This window comes from Phoca vitulina, unplaced genomic scaffold, assembly GCF_004348235.1.
Source record: "Phoca vitulina isolate PV1807 unplaced genomic scaffold, GSC_HSeal_1.0 scaffold13, whole genome shotgun sequence".
Lineage (NCBI taxonomy): Eukaryota > Metazoa > Chordata > Mammalia > Carnivora > Phocidae > Phoca > Phoca vitulina.
This window is the reverse complement of record NW_022589716.1, coordinates 33,640,915-33,658,867: the sequence shown is the minus strand read 5'-3', so window position 1 is coordinate 33,658,867 and position 17,953 is coordinate 33,640,915. Positions and strand designations below refer to the sequence as shown.

The window sequence follows — 17,953 nt, the reverse complement described above, 5'->3', positions numbered from 1 at the left end:
ATTAGTTGACCATAGAGTTGAGGGTCCATTTCTGGGCTCTCTATTCTGTTCCATTAATCTATGTGTCTGTTTTTGTGCCAGTACCATACTGTCTTGATGATGACAGCTTTGTAGTAGAGCTGGAAGTCCGGAATTGTGATGCCGCCAGCTTTGCTTTTCTTTTTCAACATTCCTCTGGCTATGCGGGGTCTTTTCTGGTTCCATACAAATTTTAGGATTATTTGTTCCATTTCTTTGAAAAAAGTGGATGGTATTTTGATAGGGATTGCATTAAATGTGTAGATTGCTCTAGGTAGCATTGACATCTTCACAATATTCTTCTAATCCATGAGCTTGGGACATTTTTCCATTTCTTTGTGTCTTCCTCAGTTTCTTTCATGAGTATTTTATAGTTTTCTGAGTACAGATCCTTTGCCTCTTTGGTTAGATTTATTCCTAGGTATCTTATGGTTTGGGGTGCAATTGTAAATGGGATCGACTCCTTAATTTCTCTTTCTTCTGTCTTGTTGTTGGTGTATAGGAATGCCACTGATTTCTGTGCATTGATTTTATATCCTGCCACTTTTCTGAATTCCTATATGAGTTCTAGCAGTTTTGGGGTGGAGTCTTTTGGGTTTTCCACATAAAGTATCATATCATCTGCAAAGAGTGAGAGTTTGACTTCTTCTTTGCTGATTCGTTGCTTTTATTTATTTTTGTTGTCTGATTGTTGTGGCTAGGACTTCCAATACTATGTTGAATAGCAGTGCTGATAGTGGACATCCCTGCCATGTTCCTGACCTTAGGGGGAAGCTCTCAGTTTTTCCCCATTGAGAATGATACTTGCTGTGGGTTTTTCATAGATGGCTTTTAGGATATTGAGGTATGTACCCTCTATCCCTATACTCTGAAGAGTTTTGATCAAGAAAGGATGGTGTACTTTGTCAAATGCTTTTCCTGCATCTATTGAGAGGATCATATGATTCTTGTTCTTTCTTTTGTTAATGTATTGTATCACGTTGATTGATTTGCAGATGTTGAACCAGCCTTGCAGCCCAGGGATAAATCCCACTTGGTTGTGGTGAATAATCCTTTTAATGTACTGTTGGATCCTATTGGCTAGTATTTTGGTGAGAATTTTTGCATCCATGTTCATCAAGGATATTGGTCTGTAATTCTCCGTTGTGACGGGGTTTTTGTCTGGTTTTGGGATCAAGGTAATGATGGCCCCATAAAACGAGTTTGGAAGTTTTCCTTCCATTTCTATTTTTGGGAACAGTTTCAGAAGAATAGGTATTAATTCTTCTTTAAATGTTTGGTAGAATTCCCCTGGGAAGCTATCTGGCCCTGGGCTTTTTTTGTTGGGAGATTTTTGAATACTCCTTCAATTTCCTTGGTGGTTATAGGTCTGTTCAAGTTTTCTATTTCTTCCTGGTTCAGTTTTGATAGTTTATACATCTCTAAGAGTGCATCTATTTCTTCCAGATTATCTAATGTGCTGGCATATAGTTGCTCATAATATGTTGTTATAATTGTTTGTATTTCTTTGGTGTTGGTTGTGATCTCTCCTCTTTCATTCATGATTTTATTTATTTGGGTCATTTCTCTTTTCTTTTTGATAAGTCTGGCCAGGGGTTTATCAATCTTATTAATTCTTTCAAAGAACCAGCTCCTAATTTCGTTGATCTGTTCTCCTGTTCTTTTGGTTTCTATGATTTCTGCTCTGAGCTTTCTTATTTCTCTTCTCCTGCTGAGTTTAGGCTTTATTTGCTGTTCTTTCTCCGGCTTCTTTAGGTGTAGGGTTAGGTTGTGTATTTGAGACCTTTCTTGTTTCTTGAGAAAGGCTTGTATTGCTGTCTACTTTCCTCTTAGGACTGCCTTTGCTGCATCCCAAAGATTTTGAACAGTTGTGTTTTCATTTTCATTGGTTTCCATGAATTTTTTTATTTTTTTTTTAATTTTAATTTTTATTTTTTTTTTAGTTTTTTTATTTATTTATTCAAGAGAGACAGAGAGAGAGAGAGAGAGGCAGAGGGAGAAGCAGGCTCCCAAGGAGCAGGGAGCCCGATGCGGGACTCGATCCCAGGACTCTGGGATCACGACCTGAGCCGAAGGCAGACGCTTAACCATCTGAGCCACCCAGGCGCCCTTCCATGAATTTTTTTAATTCTTCTTTAATTTCCCGGTTGACCCATTCATTCTTTAGGAGGATGCTCTTTAGCCTCCATGTATTTGAGTTCTTTCTGACTTTCCTCTTGTGATTGAGTTCTAGTTTCAAAGCATTGTGGTCTGAAAATATTCAGGGAATGATCCCAATCTTTTGGTACTGGTTGAGACCGGATTTGTGACCTAGGATGTGATCTATTCTGGAGCATGTTCCATGGGCACTATAGAAGAATGTGTATTCCGTTGCTTTGGGATGGAATGTTCTGAATATATCTGTGAAGTCCATTTGGTCCAGTGTGTCATTTAAAGACTTTATTTCCTTGTTGATCTTTTGCTTAGATGATCCGTCCATTTCAGTGAGGGGTATGTTAAAGTCCCCCACTGTTATTGTATTGTTGTCAATGTGTTTCTTTGCTTTTGTTATTAATTGACTTACATAATTGGCTGCTCCCATGTTAGGGGCATAGATATTTACAATTGTTAGATCTTGTTGGATAGACCCTTTAAGTAGGATATAGTGTCCTTCCTCATCTCTTATTACAGTCTTTGGTTTAAAATCTAATTTGTCTGATAATAAGGATTGCCACCCCAGCTTTCTTTTTGGTGTCCATTAGCATGGTAAATGGTTTTCTACCCCCTCACTTTCAATCTGTGGGTGTCTTTGGGTCTAAAATGAATCTCTTGCAGACAGCATATCGATGGGTCTTGTTTTTTAATCCAATCTGATACCCTCTGTCTTTTGATTAGGGCATTTAGCCCATTTACATAACTATTGAAAGATATGAATTTAGTGCCATTGTATTGCCTGTAAGGTGACTGTTACTGTATATTGTCTGTGTTCCTTTCTGGTCTATGTTGCTTTTAGGCTCTCTCTTTGCTTAGAGATCCCCTCTCAATATTTCTTGTAGGGCTGGTTTTGTGTTTGCAAATTCCTTTAGTTTTTGTTTGTCCTGGAAGCTTTTTATCTCTCCTTCTATTTTCAGTGACAGCCTAGCTGGATATAGTATTCTTGGCTGCATATTTTTCTCATTTAGTGCTCTGAATATATCATGCCAGTCATTTCTGGCCTGCCAGGTCTCTGTGGATAGGTCTGTTGCCAATCCAATGTTTCTACCATTGTAGGTTACAGATCTCTTGTCCCGAGCTGCTTTCAGGATTTTCTCTTTGTCTCTGAGACTCGTAAGTTTTACTATTAGATGTCAGGGTGTTGACCTATTTTTATTGATTTTGAGGGGCGTTCTCTGTGCCTCCTGGATTTTGATGCCTGTTTCCTTCCCCAAATTAGGGAAGTTCTCTGCTATAATTTGCTCCAATTTGCTTCTGCTCCTCTCTCTCTTTCTTCTTCTTCTTCTGGGATCCCAACTATTCTTATGGTATCACTTATCTCTTGAATTCTGGCCTCGTGATCCAATAGTTGTTTATCTCTCTTTTTCTCAGCTTCTTTATTTTCCATCATTTTGTCTTATATCTCACTGATTCTTTCTTCTGCCTCATTTATCCTAGCAGTTAGAGCTTGCATTTTTGATTGCACCTCATTAATAGCCTTTTCGATTTCGACTTGGTTAGATTTTATTTCTCCAGAAAGGATTTCTCTAATATCTTCCATGCTTTTTTCAAGCCCAGCTAGTATCTTTAAAATCGTCATTCTGAACTCTAGTTCCAACATCTTATGTCCGTATTGTTTAGGTCCCTGGCAGTAGGTACTGCCTCTTGTTCTTTTTTTTGAGGTTATTTTTTCCGTCTTGTCATTTTGTTCAGAGTACAATAGATGAATGAGAGAACAAAATGCTAACAGGGTAACAACGACCCCAGAAAAATATACACTAAACAAATCAGAAGAGACTTGAAACCGGGGGAAAAGAAAGGGAAAGAAAGAAAAAAGAAAAAAAAAGAATATGATCAAGTATGATCAGACTGGTGCATAGATCATTGCCACACACTAGATTTTGGGCATATTTTGGTCTGTTAGAACAAAGTGCCTCCCAAAATTTTAAAGAAAGAAAACTTGTATCTGTACAAAAATAAGGGTAAATACAATGAAGGGATGGAATATGACTGTAAAGATGATAATTATAAAAGATTTTATAAAAGGAATTGTAAGTTGGTTGAAAAAAGAAAGAAGAGGAATTAAAAAAAAAGGGAGAGAATGTGATCAGGCAGGAGACTAGAACACTAGAGATTTAGGGTATATTTTGGTAGTTTTTGGTCTGTTAGAAGAAACTGTATCCCAAAATTTTAAAGAGAGAACAACTTATATATATATATACCAAAAATAAGGTTAACTACTATGAAGGCATAGAACATGACTCTAAAAATGAAAAATAAAAAAGATTTTTAAGAAAAGGGATTGATAAGGGCGCCTGGGTGGCTCAGTTGGTTAAGCGACTGCCTTCGGCTCAGGTCATGATCCTGGAGTCCCGGGATCGAGTCCCGCATCGGGCTCCCTGCTCTGCAGGGAGTCTGCTTCTCCCTCTGACCCTCCTCCCTCTCATGCTCTCTGTCTCTCATTCTCTCTCTCTCAAATAAATAAATAAAATCTTTAAAAAAAAAAAAAAAGAAAAGGGATTGATAAGATGTTGGTTGAAAAGGGGAAAAAGAAAAATAAAAAAGAGAATTAAAAAAATTAACTTTGAAAGACTACAGAATCATGGTAAAAAAGCCATGAATTCTATGTGCAGTATTCCCCTAGCGCTGGAGTTCTTCCGTTCTCATTGACAGGTAAACTTGGTCTTGGCTGGCTGTTCTCGCTGATCTGCTGGGGGACGGGCCTGTTGCCATAGTTCCCAAATGTCTTTGCTGGAGGCGGAATTGCCCCGCCCTTGCCCAGTCGGGGCTAAGTAACCTGCTTGGGTTTGCTCTCCGGCGCTTTTGTTCCCTGCAAGCTTTCCGTACAGCTTTGGAGGCGGAGATTGAAGATGGCGGAATCTCTGCCCCGGAGGAGCCGAGAACTCGGGGCCCTGCTCCTCAGTGAGCCCCCAGAGAAAAGCAGTCAGTCACTCCCGTCTCCTCGGTCTCCGGCTGCACTCCGTGCTCACCTGCCTGTGACCGAGCATTTCTATCTCTGGCCCCTGACTCGGTGTGGAGTCTCCAAACGCAGCAGATCCCTGCGGTGCGCTCCCGCGCCACTCCTCCTGGGGGAGGAAGGGGAGTCTCCCCGGATCTGCCGCTTGTTGGGTCCCTGCTGGAGGAGCAGTGGCCCGACTGTGCCGTGGATCATGGTTTATGGCAACCCCGAGCTGAGAGCCCGCGCCTCGGCTCCGTCTCTGCAGCCGGCTTCCCCGCTCCGATCCCTGGGAGCTCTGCCGCACTCAGGCACCACCGGTCTTTCTGTGACCCCGAGGGTCCTGAGACCACACTGTCCCAGCGACGGTCCCACCCTTGCTTAGCCACTGGAGCAACGTCCTTCAGCAGAGCCGGCTTCTAAAAGTTCCAATTTTGTGCTCTGCTGCTCTATCACTTGCCAGAAGCGGCCGACGGAGGCCCCCTCCCCCACCGTCTACCCTCCCGAATATCACCTTGGATTCACTTCTCCGCACGTCCTACCTTCCAGAAAGTGGTCGCTTTTCTGTTTTCAGAGTTGCTGCTATTCTTTTCTTCGATCTCCTGTTGTGCTCATAGGTGTTCAGAATGGTATGATCCCTATCTAGCTGAATTCCTGGGACCAGACGAAAATTAGGTCTCCTACTCCTCCGCCGTCTTTCTCCTCCCCCCGGAAACTGATTTTTTATGCATCTTCAAAAAATGAAGACAGGTTGCTTTTTTTTCCTGTATGTAAGAAAGGAACACAAACAACTCTCATGATTTATTCCCCAGACACCTTCTGTGGTAATACTCTAGCTGCATTTGATCAAAGGTAGAGCTTCTGAAAATTTCATGGGCAGCCATTTATGTAAAAGCAGTTTGCAAAAATAGTAAAAATGTCACAATACTGTAAGGTGTTCTTGCTTTTATGCCTTTCAGTTTTATATTAGTTAATAGCTTGTGATTTTTAGTTCTGGAGGAATTTCTTTCTAAATCTCTTAGCATCAGATCAGATGTTTGGCTCTTGAATCACAAACACATTACCTTAAAGAAGAGTTTCGAGTAGCACATCGTAGTCATGTGTTTCAATTCTTCTGGACTTCTGAAAGAAAAGTTTTTTAGCTATCTTTTTATACAGTGTGGTTGACACCACAAAAATTGGCTTGAGACTGTGTACTCTGTTAAAACACTGCTTGTTTCGGCATTAATTCTTACACATATCCTTTTGGCTAGATCACTCTTAGAAAAACATTGGTGAAGCCTGTTTCTACTCATTTTTGAGGTGTATCAGTTTTGAGTATAAAATTCCTGCCTACAGGAAATGACTATCCGTTTTTAAATTTAGGAAATACAGGTTCTTTGAGGTTTATCTTTTTAAAATATGGAGACAATTTCTATTTTAACCTGAAAAGTTGTGCATTAATCACCCCTATTCTTTGTCAAGTAGTGCAGGTTTTAATTGTGAGTAAATTAGCATAGAATCCTAGTTTGATATAAATATAGATAATTGAAAAAGGAGTCTTATACACTAGTCAGTGTACCACCACTTTTAATGTTCTGGAGGTAGAATTCATTCAGTTTTGAGAGAGGACCTTGTGAGGATGGCTGCTTGGCGGTCAGCAGGCTCATAACCAGGTGTCTATAGGCTTCTTGATCTTGTTAATCTGTATCCCAGTTGGACAATCTGAGACATAGTTTTGTGTGTTTTAATGAGTGTTTCTAAGAGGAGTCTAATAAGCATGTTAGTTTGCTTAAGGATTCCCACGCCAGCTTGACACTATTTTTGAAGATTTAACAGATACTGCCTTAAGTTTGCAGGCAACTTTTGTATAGTTAGGTAGTCCTTCTTTTTTCAAACCTGATACAGACACTTTAGATACACTTTTACCCTTGTTTTAGTTTAATGGTAGAACAGTGGAAGATTTTGTCATCATGGTCATTTTAAATATCACTGTTGAAATAAGTATGTCAGAGTCAGCTCTGAGGTAATGGGCTCTAAGGGAGTGGCTTTGGAATTTATTAAGTCATTTAATGCCTAATAGTGTGTTCAGCACCGGGTGGTACTGAGATGTTATGTGGCAAGGAAACTGCACAAGATGCTGCCTGTTTCTCATCCCAGTGTTTAAACAGTTGTGTTCATTTTTCTGCACTAAGATTGGTTGTTAAAAATTAACCATTAAAATATCCTAACGTTGTTTTGTGAAGTGGTAAGCATAGGGTGAGCGTGACTGTAGTTCATTTCTGACTTAAGTGCTCTGTGCTAGTTGTGTGTCCTTGTCTGTGGGATCTTGCCATTTTAAGCCTGAACATGATGAGTTAAACAAATAAGACTGCTTTTTTATTCTAATTTTTGTGTGAATTACTGCTTGAATTCTTCCTGTTCTGGGGCTAAAGCACCTTAGCTTGTTCACAGTAAATTCTGAATTAGGCCTTTGCGACAGGGCTGTCCCTGGCTTACCGCAAGCAAGGAGAGCCAGACACGCAAAGACCAAGGATGCGTATGTTTGTTTGGAACTAGGTCCTCTTTTCCGTATTGTCTTACTTCTCTAGTAATAATAATAATAATAATTCTAGACTCTCAAACATTAGCACCCAGTTACTTTCATATTTAGAGTTGCCAAGGACTAAACAGAAGGTGCTAAGGAAGGAGAGAGGCATAAAAGGTTTTAGGAAATACAATTCCTTCATCCCATGTATTTTTCAGATTGTTAAATGCGTTCCCTTGCTTAAAATTTGAGTAAAGTTTGTTAGGTTCTGAAATTTGGGTCTCGATCACTAGGCCAAGAAAAATTGCAAGCTGATTTATTTTGGACTGCAGATGACCTAAAAACTCTGTTCTACTTTAGGGAGACCTCTCTGAGCCACTCACAAAGTGTAGGGAAAGGGGATGGTAGATGCCCTTGGCGTGAACTCCATGTGCATTGGTACCGTCTCAGTGGTTCAGCTTACCGCGCCTTTAGCCGGGTGCTAACTCACCACAGGACTGGATCACGTTACACCGCTTGTCTTTAGATGGATCTAAGGCTCAATTCACTCCTCTCTTCATAGAGTTTATTCACATTTGCCTCATATTTCCCACCAGGATCTGAAGCAGTGCATCCATTTGTCTCCATGTCTGAGAAGTAGTTAGGTAGTCAGAATTGGGAGATGCTTACATGATTCTAAACCAACCCAAGCTTCTCAGGTTGCCACACACTTTCAGCAGAAATGATACTTAAAGGGTCTCGAAGTGTAGTCTTCCTGATGTGTATTCAGTGAACCTTGAAACCGTTTGCATACGCTTCCCTTCACATTTGCCGTTGAGAACTGCACATCCCAAATCACATAAAATTAAGCTTCCACAAGTATGCCTGTGTCATCTTCCATTCTGACAGGGCTGCATCAGAGAAGATGTCCCTAATCACTAAGGAGTTAGGCCAGTATAATCTGGAACACTCTTCCAGAACTCACTTCCATCTGGAAATGTTCCTTATTCTGTGATTTGATCTTTAAACTAAAATTTGCTTATTTCCTATCACAGCGCCTTTCACTCCTCGCTGGGTTTATTGTAGTGGGGTTCTCACAGTGAGGAAACTTTTCTTTAACCTACTCGGGAGTATGACGTAAACGTTTTTAAGTGCACTCCCTCCTTACCCAGACTATCTCTTCGTTCCTTTATACAGCCCTACTGTGTTCATCAAATATGAAATGTAAAAAGAAATGAAAGGTGGAAACAAATTAAGAAAGTGATCGAAGCTCATCTTTCTAGTCTTGCTGAATTTATAAGCCATGCTCATACGGAGCAGGGAAGAACTGAACACTGATTCCAAAGGGCAAGGCCCTCCAATGTGGACTCACATGTTAGTTTCTAAGTCTGCCACAGTTTCTCTACAAAGACACAAATGTTCTCATTGCATTCCGTTTTCTTATGTGAAAGGATACACACTGTCCTGGACCAGGAGATTATTCTGTATGGGCTTTTGGAGCACGGCTTCCTTGTTGCTCGAGCTGCACAGTGTTCTCTTGCGTGGCTGCACTGTCACGTAGATAACCGGTCCCCTAAGGATGACGGTGTACAGTGACCTCTCATACATGTAAATATTTATGATAAATTTTGAGACATGGGATTACTGGATGATAGGGAAGCTGTATTTGTAATTTTGACAGCTATTTTCGAAGCACCTCACTAAGGAGGTTGTTGCTGTGTGTACCCTGATGCTGCCTTCACAGACTGTGTTGTGTCCAATGTAATTTTTGATGACCTGATAAGTAAAACACAGAATCTTGTTGGAGGTTTAATTTGAACTTCTTTGGATATGAATGAGGTGTAACATTTTGTGTTGAATAGCAATTTGTATTTCCTTTATTGGGAAGTATCTGTTCATTGTATTTGCCCTTTGTAGATTTTTAGGAGTTTTTCATACGTCAGGAAACTTATCCCTTTGCCTGTAATTAATAGGTTCCAAACATTTTCCCTGGTTTGTGACTTGTCTTTTGACTTTGTCTTTGGCGTATTACAGAAAGGTTTTTTTTTTTCTTATGTAGTTGAATTTACCTTTCTTTGTCAATGCCTCTGTATTCTGAATTATAGCTAGAAATGACTTCCCTGTACAGAGGAATCTTTATTTTTTAAAAAAATATTAAAAATGTGATCTTTTACTTTTGATTGTTGATTTCATTGCTTTAACGAAATCAAAGCTTTTAAGCTTTTATCCACGTATGGTTTATCCTGGTATGAATTCAATTCTACTTTTTTTCCTGATGGCTCCCTATTGTCCTGTTAGCATTTTCTGAAAAGCTCATATTTCCCTTTACTGATAGGACCAGATATCATATAGACCAAATTCATGATTCTTTTTCTTCTGCTTTGTTGTCAGTCTATTTGTGTACCTCCACAATACTGTTATAACCGTTGACAATTTATAATTTTTATAAATGTAAATATGACTAGTAACCCCTTACTGGTCTTCTCTTTTTTTCAAGGTGTTTGTGAAGGCTACTGTCGCTTCACTTTCCCATAGGAACTTCAGAATCTGGTTTTGTCTTGTCCCAGAATAATAATAGGAGCAGTAAAAAAATAGCATCTGTTGCCTATTTTTATAGTAAAGAAGAAAAAAGTCTTGAAATCTTAGGCTCTGTGTAGTCAGGGACTCCCGCGAACAGAGTTGTGATTTCCCAGGCATACATCTTATCCTTGTAGCTGTGCATCTGCCATGAGGAGTTGAGAACTCTCAGAGCAGGAAAGAGCATATCCTTCCATTCCCCTTTTTACACGCAAGTAGGGATTTGGTAAAAGAAGGAAGGAAACAAAAACTAGTAGCTTTTGAATAAGTTGGATAGATTATTTTCATTATTTACATTGCTGATTGTGATGGGATTTAAAACAATAAATGACCACCTTTGGTCACTGTGTATATCAGTGGTGATGATTTACTATTCATGTTTAGCCTTTTAAATTACTCTTCCAATTTCATTGCACTTCAAAGAGCCATTTAAGTAGAGTTTCACATTTTTTTAATATTCCGCATTGTTGGAAGGCAAAGTTGGAGCTATAGTTATGAAGCTTAAAAATGGAAGAATGTGATGGATTATGTTCAGATAACAGAGATTTCATTCTAAGGGCCTTTCTGCTTGCTTTCGATAGTAAATCCTGTTCCCAGAGTGAATACTCCTTCACGAGAGAATCAGTCATTGGTCACTTTTAAGCACCTAACTTTTGGGCTAGTATTAAAATTTTTTGAGGTATAGCCCTTTTAAGAAGTAAGTCATGGTGTTGATATATGTGAAGAATGCCCATAAATTGCTAGAACTTACCATCACTAGTACCCAGATATAAGACAGGAGCCTCTGCTATTGTGTCAGAAGTCTAAATTGGACTTCTAAATTTGAGATATTGAAATGGCTTAAATTTGGGCATGATTTGCTCTGTACAAGCTAGCTAGTCTTCTCTGGTATACTTCTCTTCAGTTTGTGTAGTTGACTGTATAAAGCACATCACAAATATTAAGGCTAAATATATTTAATTGATCTATAAATGGAACTTTAGAATCTGTTAAGATAATCCTTTTAAGAGAATTTTTTTGGCCTTCTCACTTTAAAAAAAGTTACAAGCTTGGTCACATTCACCAAGCGTGCGTGGGCGGCAGGGCACGTGGTAACCATCCTGACCCGCTGCGCTGCTCTTAGTAGACTAGCCAGCCACGCTTTGTTCGCCTTATATTCTCATGGGAAGGAATGTTTATAGATGAATAAATTGGTTTGGTTTCTCTTTATCTTGACATGGGTGCCAAATAAAATTATATGCTTTTGTATTACAAAAATGATCATTCTCACATCATTCTAAGTGTATATTGATAACTGAGCTGGGAGTGTGTAGTGCGTGTCAATCAGCCACACTGAAGCTTCGTTGCATTTTTGTCATTTTGTAATTCTGAGTATACCACTGGGAAGTAAGCTTCTCTGCACTAAAACATAATGCTCCACAGGACAATGATTTTAGTATTTTTTTTGTTTTAATCACTGGTTTACCCCAAATGCGTCAAGATAATGCCTGACACATATTGGGTGTTCAAAATATTTTTTGAATATCTGAGTAATGGTTAGAGTCAGACTCCTGGATGCACAGCCTAGCAACTCCCCATTTATGAACTGTGACCTTGGGCAAGTTTTACCATCCTTCTGTGCTTCTGTTTCCTTATCTTTAGAATGGGGATGACAATGCTAACCAAACGCGGAATTTTTGTAAGAAATGTACGGTGGTTGCCTTTGCTATTACTGAATAGTCAGGGTCACCTGATAGGCTGCTTTAGCATGTTTTTATTCTGTGTTTATTCTGTAGTATTTATTTGTACTGTGACAGAAATCCTTAGCCTTAGTTTTTTTGTCTGAAACGTAAAGAACTGATTGGAGAGTAACTTAAGTGTCTTATGTTCTGGCTCTTTTGGCTTAAATCACTTTTTGAACATGTACTTGGAGGCCATCCCAAACCCATCTTTTGGTAGCTTCAAATACAAGAAGGATTATATTGAACCAGAAATTCTCATTAAAGAATCCAGTGGTTCATGAGCCTTGAAAAACAAGTCTATCCTCATCCATGTAGTAGTTCCCTAAAATACTTAAAAATAATTATCATGTCCCCTTGAGAGGCAGCTCCAAACTGATCATCCCTAAAGCAAACTCTTGACCACCCCTTAGCATCCTGATCCCTGACCTGACAATTGAAGTTCCCAGTTCTGGCTGTTACAGAAGGGGAACATTATCGTCTCATTTTAGATTCTGGATGTCTTCAAAACCATAGGATTGCGGAGAGAGTAGGGTGTGAGCTCTGCAGCACAAGGGTTAGTTCATAACTGTCAACTAAGTCCCCCAAGTCTTTCCTACGTGTGTCGTGTACCTACCCCATTTCATACCCATTCATTTGGTCTTGCAGGTACAAGCATAGGATTTCCCTTTCATTTTGTTAAGTCTTATAGCTTGCTTTTCTTGTTCCACTCTGGGACAGTCCCCATCTTCTTCCTTTCCCACCTACTTTTCATGTGTCATGCCCGATGTCTGACAGTTTACAAAAGTAAGAATATCTGTACCTCTGTAGGTTTTGTTTTCTTTATTGAGAAAGATGAAATCATTCATTGTACTGTGGGTTTGATATGCCTTGTTTGATCAGGTGCAGCATATCCTCTCTTACATACATACACAACAATCTATTGTTCCTTGACATTTAGGTTGTTTTCAATTTGTTGCTGTTAACAGCACTACTGCAATGCATTCTCTCAGTCATGTTTTGTGTCCTATAGAACACTTCTCTTTCCAGACTTTCTTGGTAGGTTTTATACATTTATTTTTCCAAATCAACTTTAACTTACCCTTCTAAATTCCAATCTCATTTGTATTACATTGAATATATACTTTGAGGACTGACATCTTAACGATTATCGAGCCTTCTCATCAAATATAGAAATTCCACTGGAATTAAGTATAATTCACATTTTTCTATGGTTTTAGGCATGCTTTCATCTGTATTCCAAAATACAACAATTGGAAGACATACCCAGTGGTTCTGGGGACTTAATCATGTTGAGTCTTAAGTGTATGATCATTGTTTTCTTGGAATTGCCAAATTTCTTATGTTTGCCCCTGTGGTAATTTAGTTGAAAGCCATTTAAAGTTTTACACAAAGACCATTTGGATGGTATTTTGAGTTTTCACTTCTTATACTGAACAAGTAATCAATAGTATAAAAGCAGATAATGTGGTCAACAGAAGTATGTTTAGTCACTCTTTAAGTTCATCTTAATTTTACTAAGTTTGCTTGGCACTGAAATTTTATACTTAAACTTTGCCAATAAGAATGAGGATTCTAGGTACAATATAAAGATATAAAAACATGATCGTCAAATTTAATAGAAAATCATCTGTTACAGGGTTATCTACAAAATGTTCCATATTTTTGAAATTAAAAAATCTTTTCCAGGGCCAAAATCAATTTTCAAATATTTTTCTTTCCACTATAAGAATCTGAGTTTCTTAAGTGACTTTCTTTTTCTGTTTTCAGAGAAAGTTTCATTGTGCAAATTTGACTTCATGGCCTCGCTGGCTGTATTCCTTATATGATGCTGTAAGTATTACCTGGTACATTTTTCTTTCTACAGTAAGCCTTTTCATAATTAAGGGTCATTAGAATGAAACATATGCTTTCATACTCAGTGGTATCTCATTTTCAGAACTAATGCCATCCTTTACATTTAGGTAGAGCATGAAGGAATCGGATACTACTGGACTTACTTTGCCTTTAATCTATAGAATTTTTCATTTTCCCAGTTTCTAATGGCTTATAAATTCAGGACAAGATGAGACATTTTGGGGTCTATTAAGGATTTGAAATGTGGTAAGTGTAGGTAGATTTAGAAAATTAAAGAATCCCATAACAATGTTTTGGGTTTTTTTTCCTAAATGAGTATATGAACTTATTGTCTCCTGATCCCCAGTTAGTCTATTACATCCGCAAGCATTTTGCTCCTCAAATTGTAATACTTCAGCATCACCATGCCTTGCAAAACTTAAAACTGGAATTCTTCAAAGAATCTGGGTTTTAGACACAAACACTGTGTTCGAAGCTTTTCTATCATTTCCTCTGTGGCATGGGGCAAATTACTTACCTAAATAAATTGATTTTAAAAAACGGGGATAATGATAGTCATTGTACTTGGCACACAGTAGGCATTCAACAAATGTCAGTCATTTCCCTTAGTGAATCACCTCACGCACAGATGTAGACTCTTGCTTGGGAAGACTAAACACTGAAGGTTGAACACTTACCACAAGCAGAACACGAAAGGAAACTACAGTTCACTCTGCCCTGCAGCAGCTTTGGGCTATTACAGATAACACAACAGACAAGTGTTTGTGAAAAGATAGTAGGCAGTCTTGTGTACTAAATAGGTGCCAAGTAAGGTATGTAGGTAGCAAGTGCTTATGAAGTTTTTAGGAGCCACTGTCCCTATGAACAGAGTCAGAAAAGCCGTCCTAGAGAGGGGGGAAGGGAGACCAGTTCCACGCAGTTGATCAAAGAACACCTAGAAGGCAGTGAGTCAGGAGCATGTGCCACTGGGGAAAGACAGTGGAGGAGAGAGGCCTGGAAAGCTAACTTAGTGCCGGGCACACAAGCTGGGGCTTTGATCATCTGAGCATAAGAAAACAGACACTTTTAAACTGGGACTCAGATTTTAGTAGAGTGAAGACTTAAATTGCTATTAATATATTAGTTTTATTAGAGTTGAAAATCTAGCAGTATGTTCTAAAAAGCCTGTGAACCTTATTATGGCTGCTTTTACTTTAAACAAGGAAACTTTAATGGATAGAATCAAGAAACAGCTACATGAATGGGACGAAAATCTAAAAGATGATTCTCTTCCTTCAAATCCAATAGGTATGAAAAGTCAGCTTCCTTCCTGGGGCCTTTGATATTTTACTAAATTATTTTTCTGTTTAATGAAACAAAAAATTTTAGTTTAATATTTTTATTCGCTCTGAAAAGCATACATATTTGGGCCTTTAAAAAAGATTTTTTAAATTTATTGTAACAAAGTTCTTAAATTTTGTGAGTACTCTAATCTTAAGCAAAGTTTTTCTGTTAAGTTCAAATTGCAGACAAGATCGGGCACGTTCAGGGTGGTATGGCCGTAGACCAAATTGCAGTAAACGGGGCACATCCAAAAACTTGAGTGTCAGAACTCTCCCTTTTCTTTAAGATGGCTTTCAAAAGGACCCTAATTCTAAGACTTATTTAATCTTATGTACATCATTGCTCTGGTTATTAGGTACAGTTACTGTAGCCATTTTTCTAGTCTTTTAGCAGACTGACTTCCTATACCATGGGTTTGATTTTCATGTTTAAAAGACCAAAAAAAACCTGTTGATAAAAGTCAGAAACCCAAACCCTGGAGCACAGCTCTCTTGGACCTCGCCGCCCTCACATCTTGAGAGTGTAATTTGGCTTCAATAAACTTTCCCGCCTATACTGCTAAAAATAAGTAAATAAAAGACATTTCTAAAACCAATTATGGGAAAATAAATTAATTTTAGAACTTCCTAAGAATATATACTCGATAGCTAGTGTATTTTAGTATTATGTCAAACACATTCTTTGGGAGCCCTGTAGAGAGGGTTTATTTCAAAAAGACACTGTCTGATTCATATGTCATCTGTTACTTATCTGCTTCAAAAACTTGAAAAACCACCATGTCTTTAAGACTTTTCTTACAGAGTAGCTGCTTGTCTTCCTATTGATGATGTATTAAGGATTCAGCTCCTTAAAATTGGTAGTGCCATCCAACGACTTCGCTGTGAACTAGATATTATGAATAAAGTGAGTAAAGTGACCATGTTCGTGACACCTATTTTAGGCTTGATTATCTATGGGACCCAGTCATGTAGTCATGCAATTAGAAAACTAGTTGTGCTAGTTTTACTTTATTTTTTTTCAAAGATTTTATTTATTTATTTGAGAGAGTGAGTGAGCAAGCATGGGGGTGTGCAGAGGGAGAGGGGAAACAGACTCTCCCCTGAGCAGGGAGCCTGACACGGGGCTCGATCCCAGGACCCTGAGATCATGACTGGAGCCGAAGGCAGACGGTTAACCTACTGAGCCACCCAGGCGCCCCGCTAGTTTTACATGATTTAAAGGATAATTCAGACATTTCATTTGGGATCATACAGACACTTAGATTGTTTTTACATCCCTCAAACATTTAAGAGTTTGTGAAGACACTCCATTTCTACACGGAGCATCTGTGCCTGTATGTATCTGTCACTCCTTGTCCTACAAAGTCAGTAGTTTTATAAGTATGTGTGAGATCTCAGAGGTTTTCTTGGTCCTACTCTAAAACTCTATTTTTGAATGATTGGAAGGAAAACATATTTAGAGGGATCAATACTTTAGAGAAGTTTCTTGATGAGCTATGTAATTACATAATTAAACAAGTGTGAATTTTCCCCACTAATTTTCTCTTAAATTTTTTAGTGTACGTCTCTTTGCTGTAAACAATGTCAAGAAACAGAAATAACAACCAAAAATGAAATATTCAGGTGAGAGCTTTATTACATTTTCAGTATACTTCTAAATACATTTTCCCAACTGCTGTAACAGAGTTATGGTCAAGACCATATTTCCATTTCCCTCTATTAAATAATATTCAGCAAATGCAATGTGGGGAGTTAAGACACCCTTCCTGATTGGGTACTCAGCAGCAATGATTATGTAAGATATTATTCACAGGTAATAAGCATGGTAGAGTCAAACAAAGGGGCAATCCTTTTTTTCCCCCCACTCCTGCTTGATAATCTGTTTATCTTCTTAGTGATTAAGGACCTAACATGAATTCCTCAGGTATGATCTTCCAGGCAGACATAGGGCCCAAAGGTAAAGTGGGACATGCTTCTGAACATGTACTGATGCTGTGTGATATAAGTGTTTAAGAATTATTTTAGTTAGTACTTATTCATCATAACTATAAATCAGGACAGTAAAGAAACTGTTGCCTACAAAGTAATCAGTTGCCCAAGGATGACTAAATAGGACCTTTTCACTGTACTTCCACTCTGAGACTCCTTTAGATGAGCTCCCTGGTTTACAAACATGTAGACTAATGAAACTGGGCTGACTCCCAACCTCCTGTTCACATACTAAAGTTCTGATATTACCTCTTATAACCCCATTAGACATTTTTTTCCTTCCCATTTTGACTTCTATGCTGATTCTGTCTCGTAGTTTATCCTTATGTGGACCAATGGCAGCTTATGTGAATCCTCATGGATATGTGCATGAGACACTTACGGTGTATAAAGCTTGCAACTTGAATCTGATAGGCCGGCCTTCTACAGAGCACAGCTGGTTTCCTGGGTAATGTGGTGGTTACTTTTTTTTGGAGGGGAGTGGGTTTGCCTTAATTGGACAGCGTCCTAAGCAGAGCTGTTAGAATTGTAATCAAAAATAGTGAGATGAATAATTCTATTTAAATCTTCTTCATTTTATGAATGGCTAGTAACAGCTAGTTTGGCATACTCTCACTAAATATAAAGTTAGAAGGTTGGCAACTGCAGTTATCCTTAAATTAACTATACATTTAATCCAGACTTAGCTCATTCTGAAAACCAGCTGGCTTAAAACCCAGTAAAACTGTATCTGAACCATATTCTGTAATGTCAAACCACAGAATATTTCCCAAGCAATGACAAAACAGCTGGAAAAGCATTGAGTCCTGGTTTTCTTCATTTTTTTTCTTTCTTTAGCCCAGTGGCCTTCAAAGTATGA

General features: G+C 38.6%; 1 protein-coding gene across 4 annotated transcripts in view; it reads left to right on the top strand.

Annotated features, from left to right (window-relative positions):
* CRBN (cereblon) overlaps positions 1 to 17,953 on the top strand; it is a 34,772-nt gene that overhangs the window by 13,602 nt on the left and 3,217 nt on the right. For all 4 annotated transcript variants that reach the window (XM_032411810.1, XM_032411812.1, XM_032411813.1 and 1 more), the window contains 5 exons: positions 13,697 to 13,759; positions 14,986 to 15,070; positions 15,894 to 16,009; positions 16,664 to 16,728; positions 17,411 to 17,542. In XM_032411810.1, the coding sequence (XP_032267701.1) occupies positions 13,697 to 13,759; positions 14,986 to 15,070; positions 15,894 to 16,009; positions 16,664 to 16,728; positions 17,411 to 17,542 (461 nt within the window). The remainder of the gene's footprint in view (positions 1 to 13,696; positions 13,760 to 14,985; positions 15,071 to 15,893; positions 16,010 to 16,663; positions 16,729 to 17,410; positions 17,543 to 17,953) is intronic.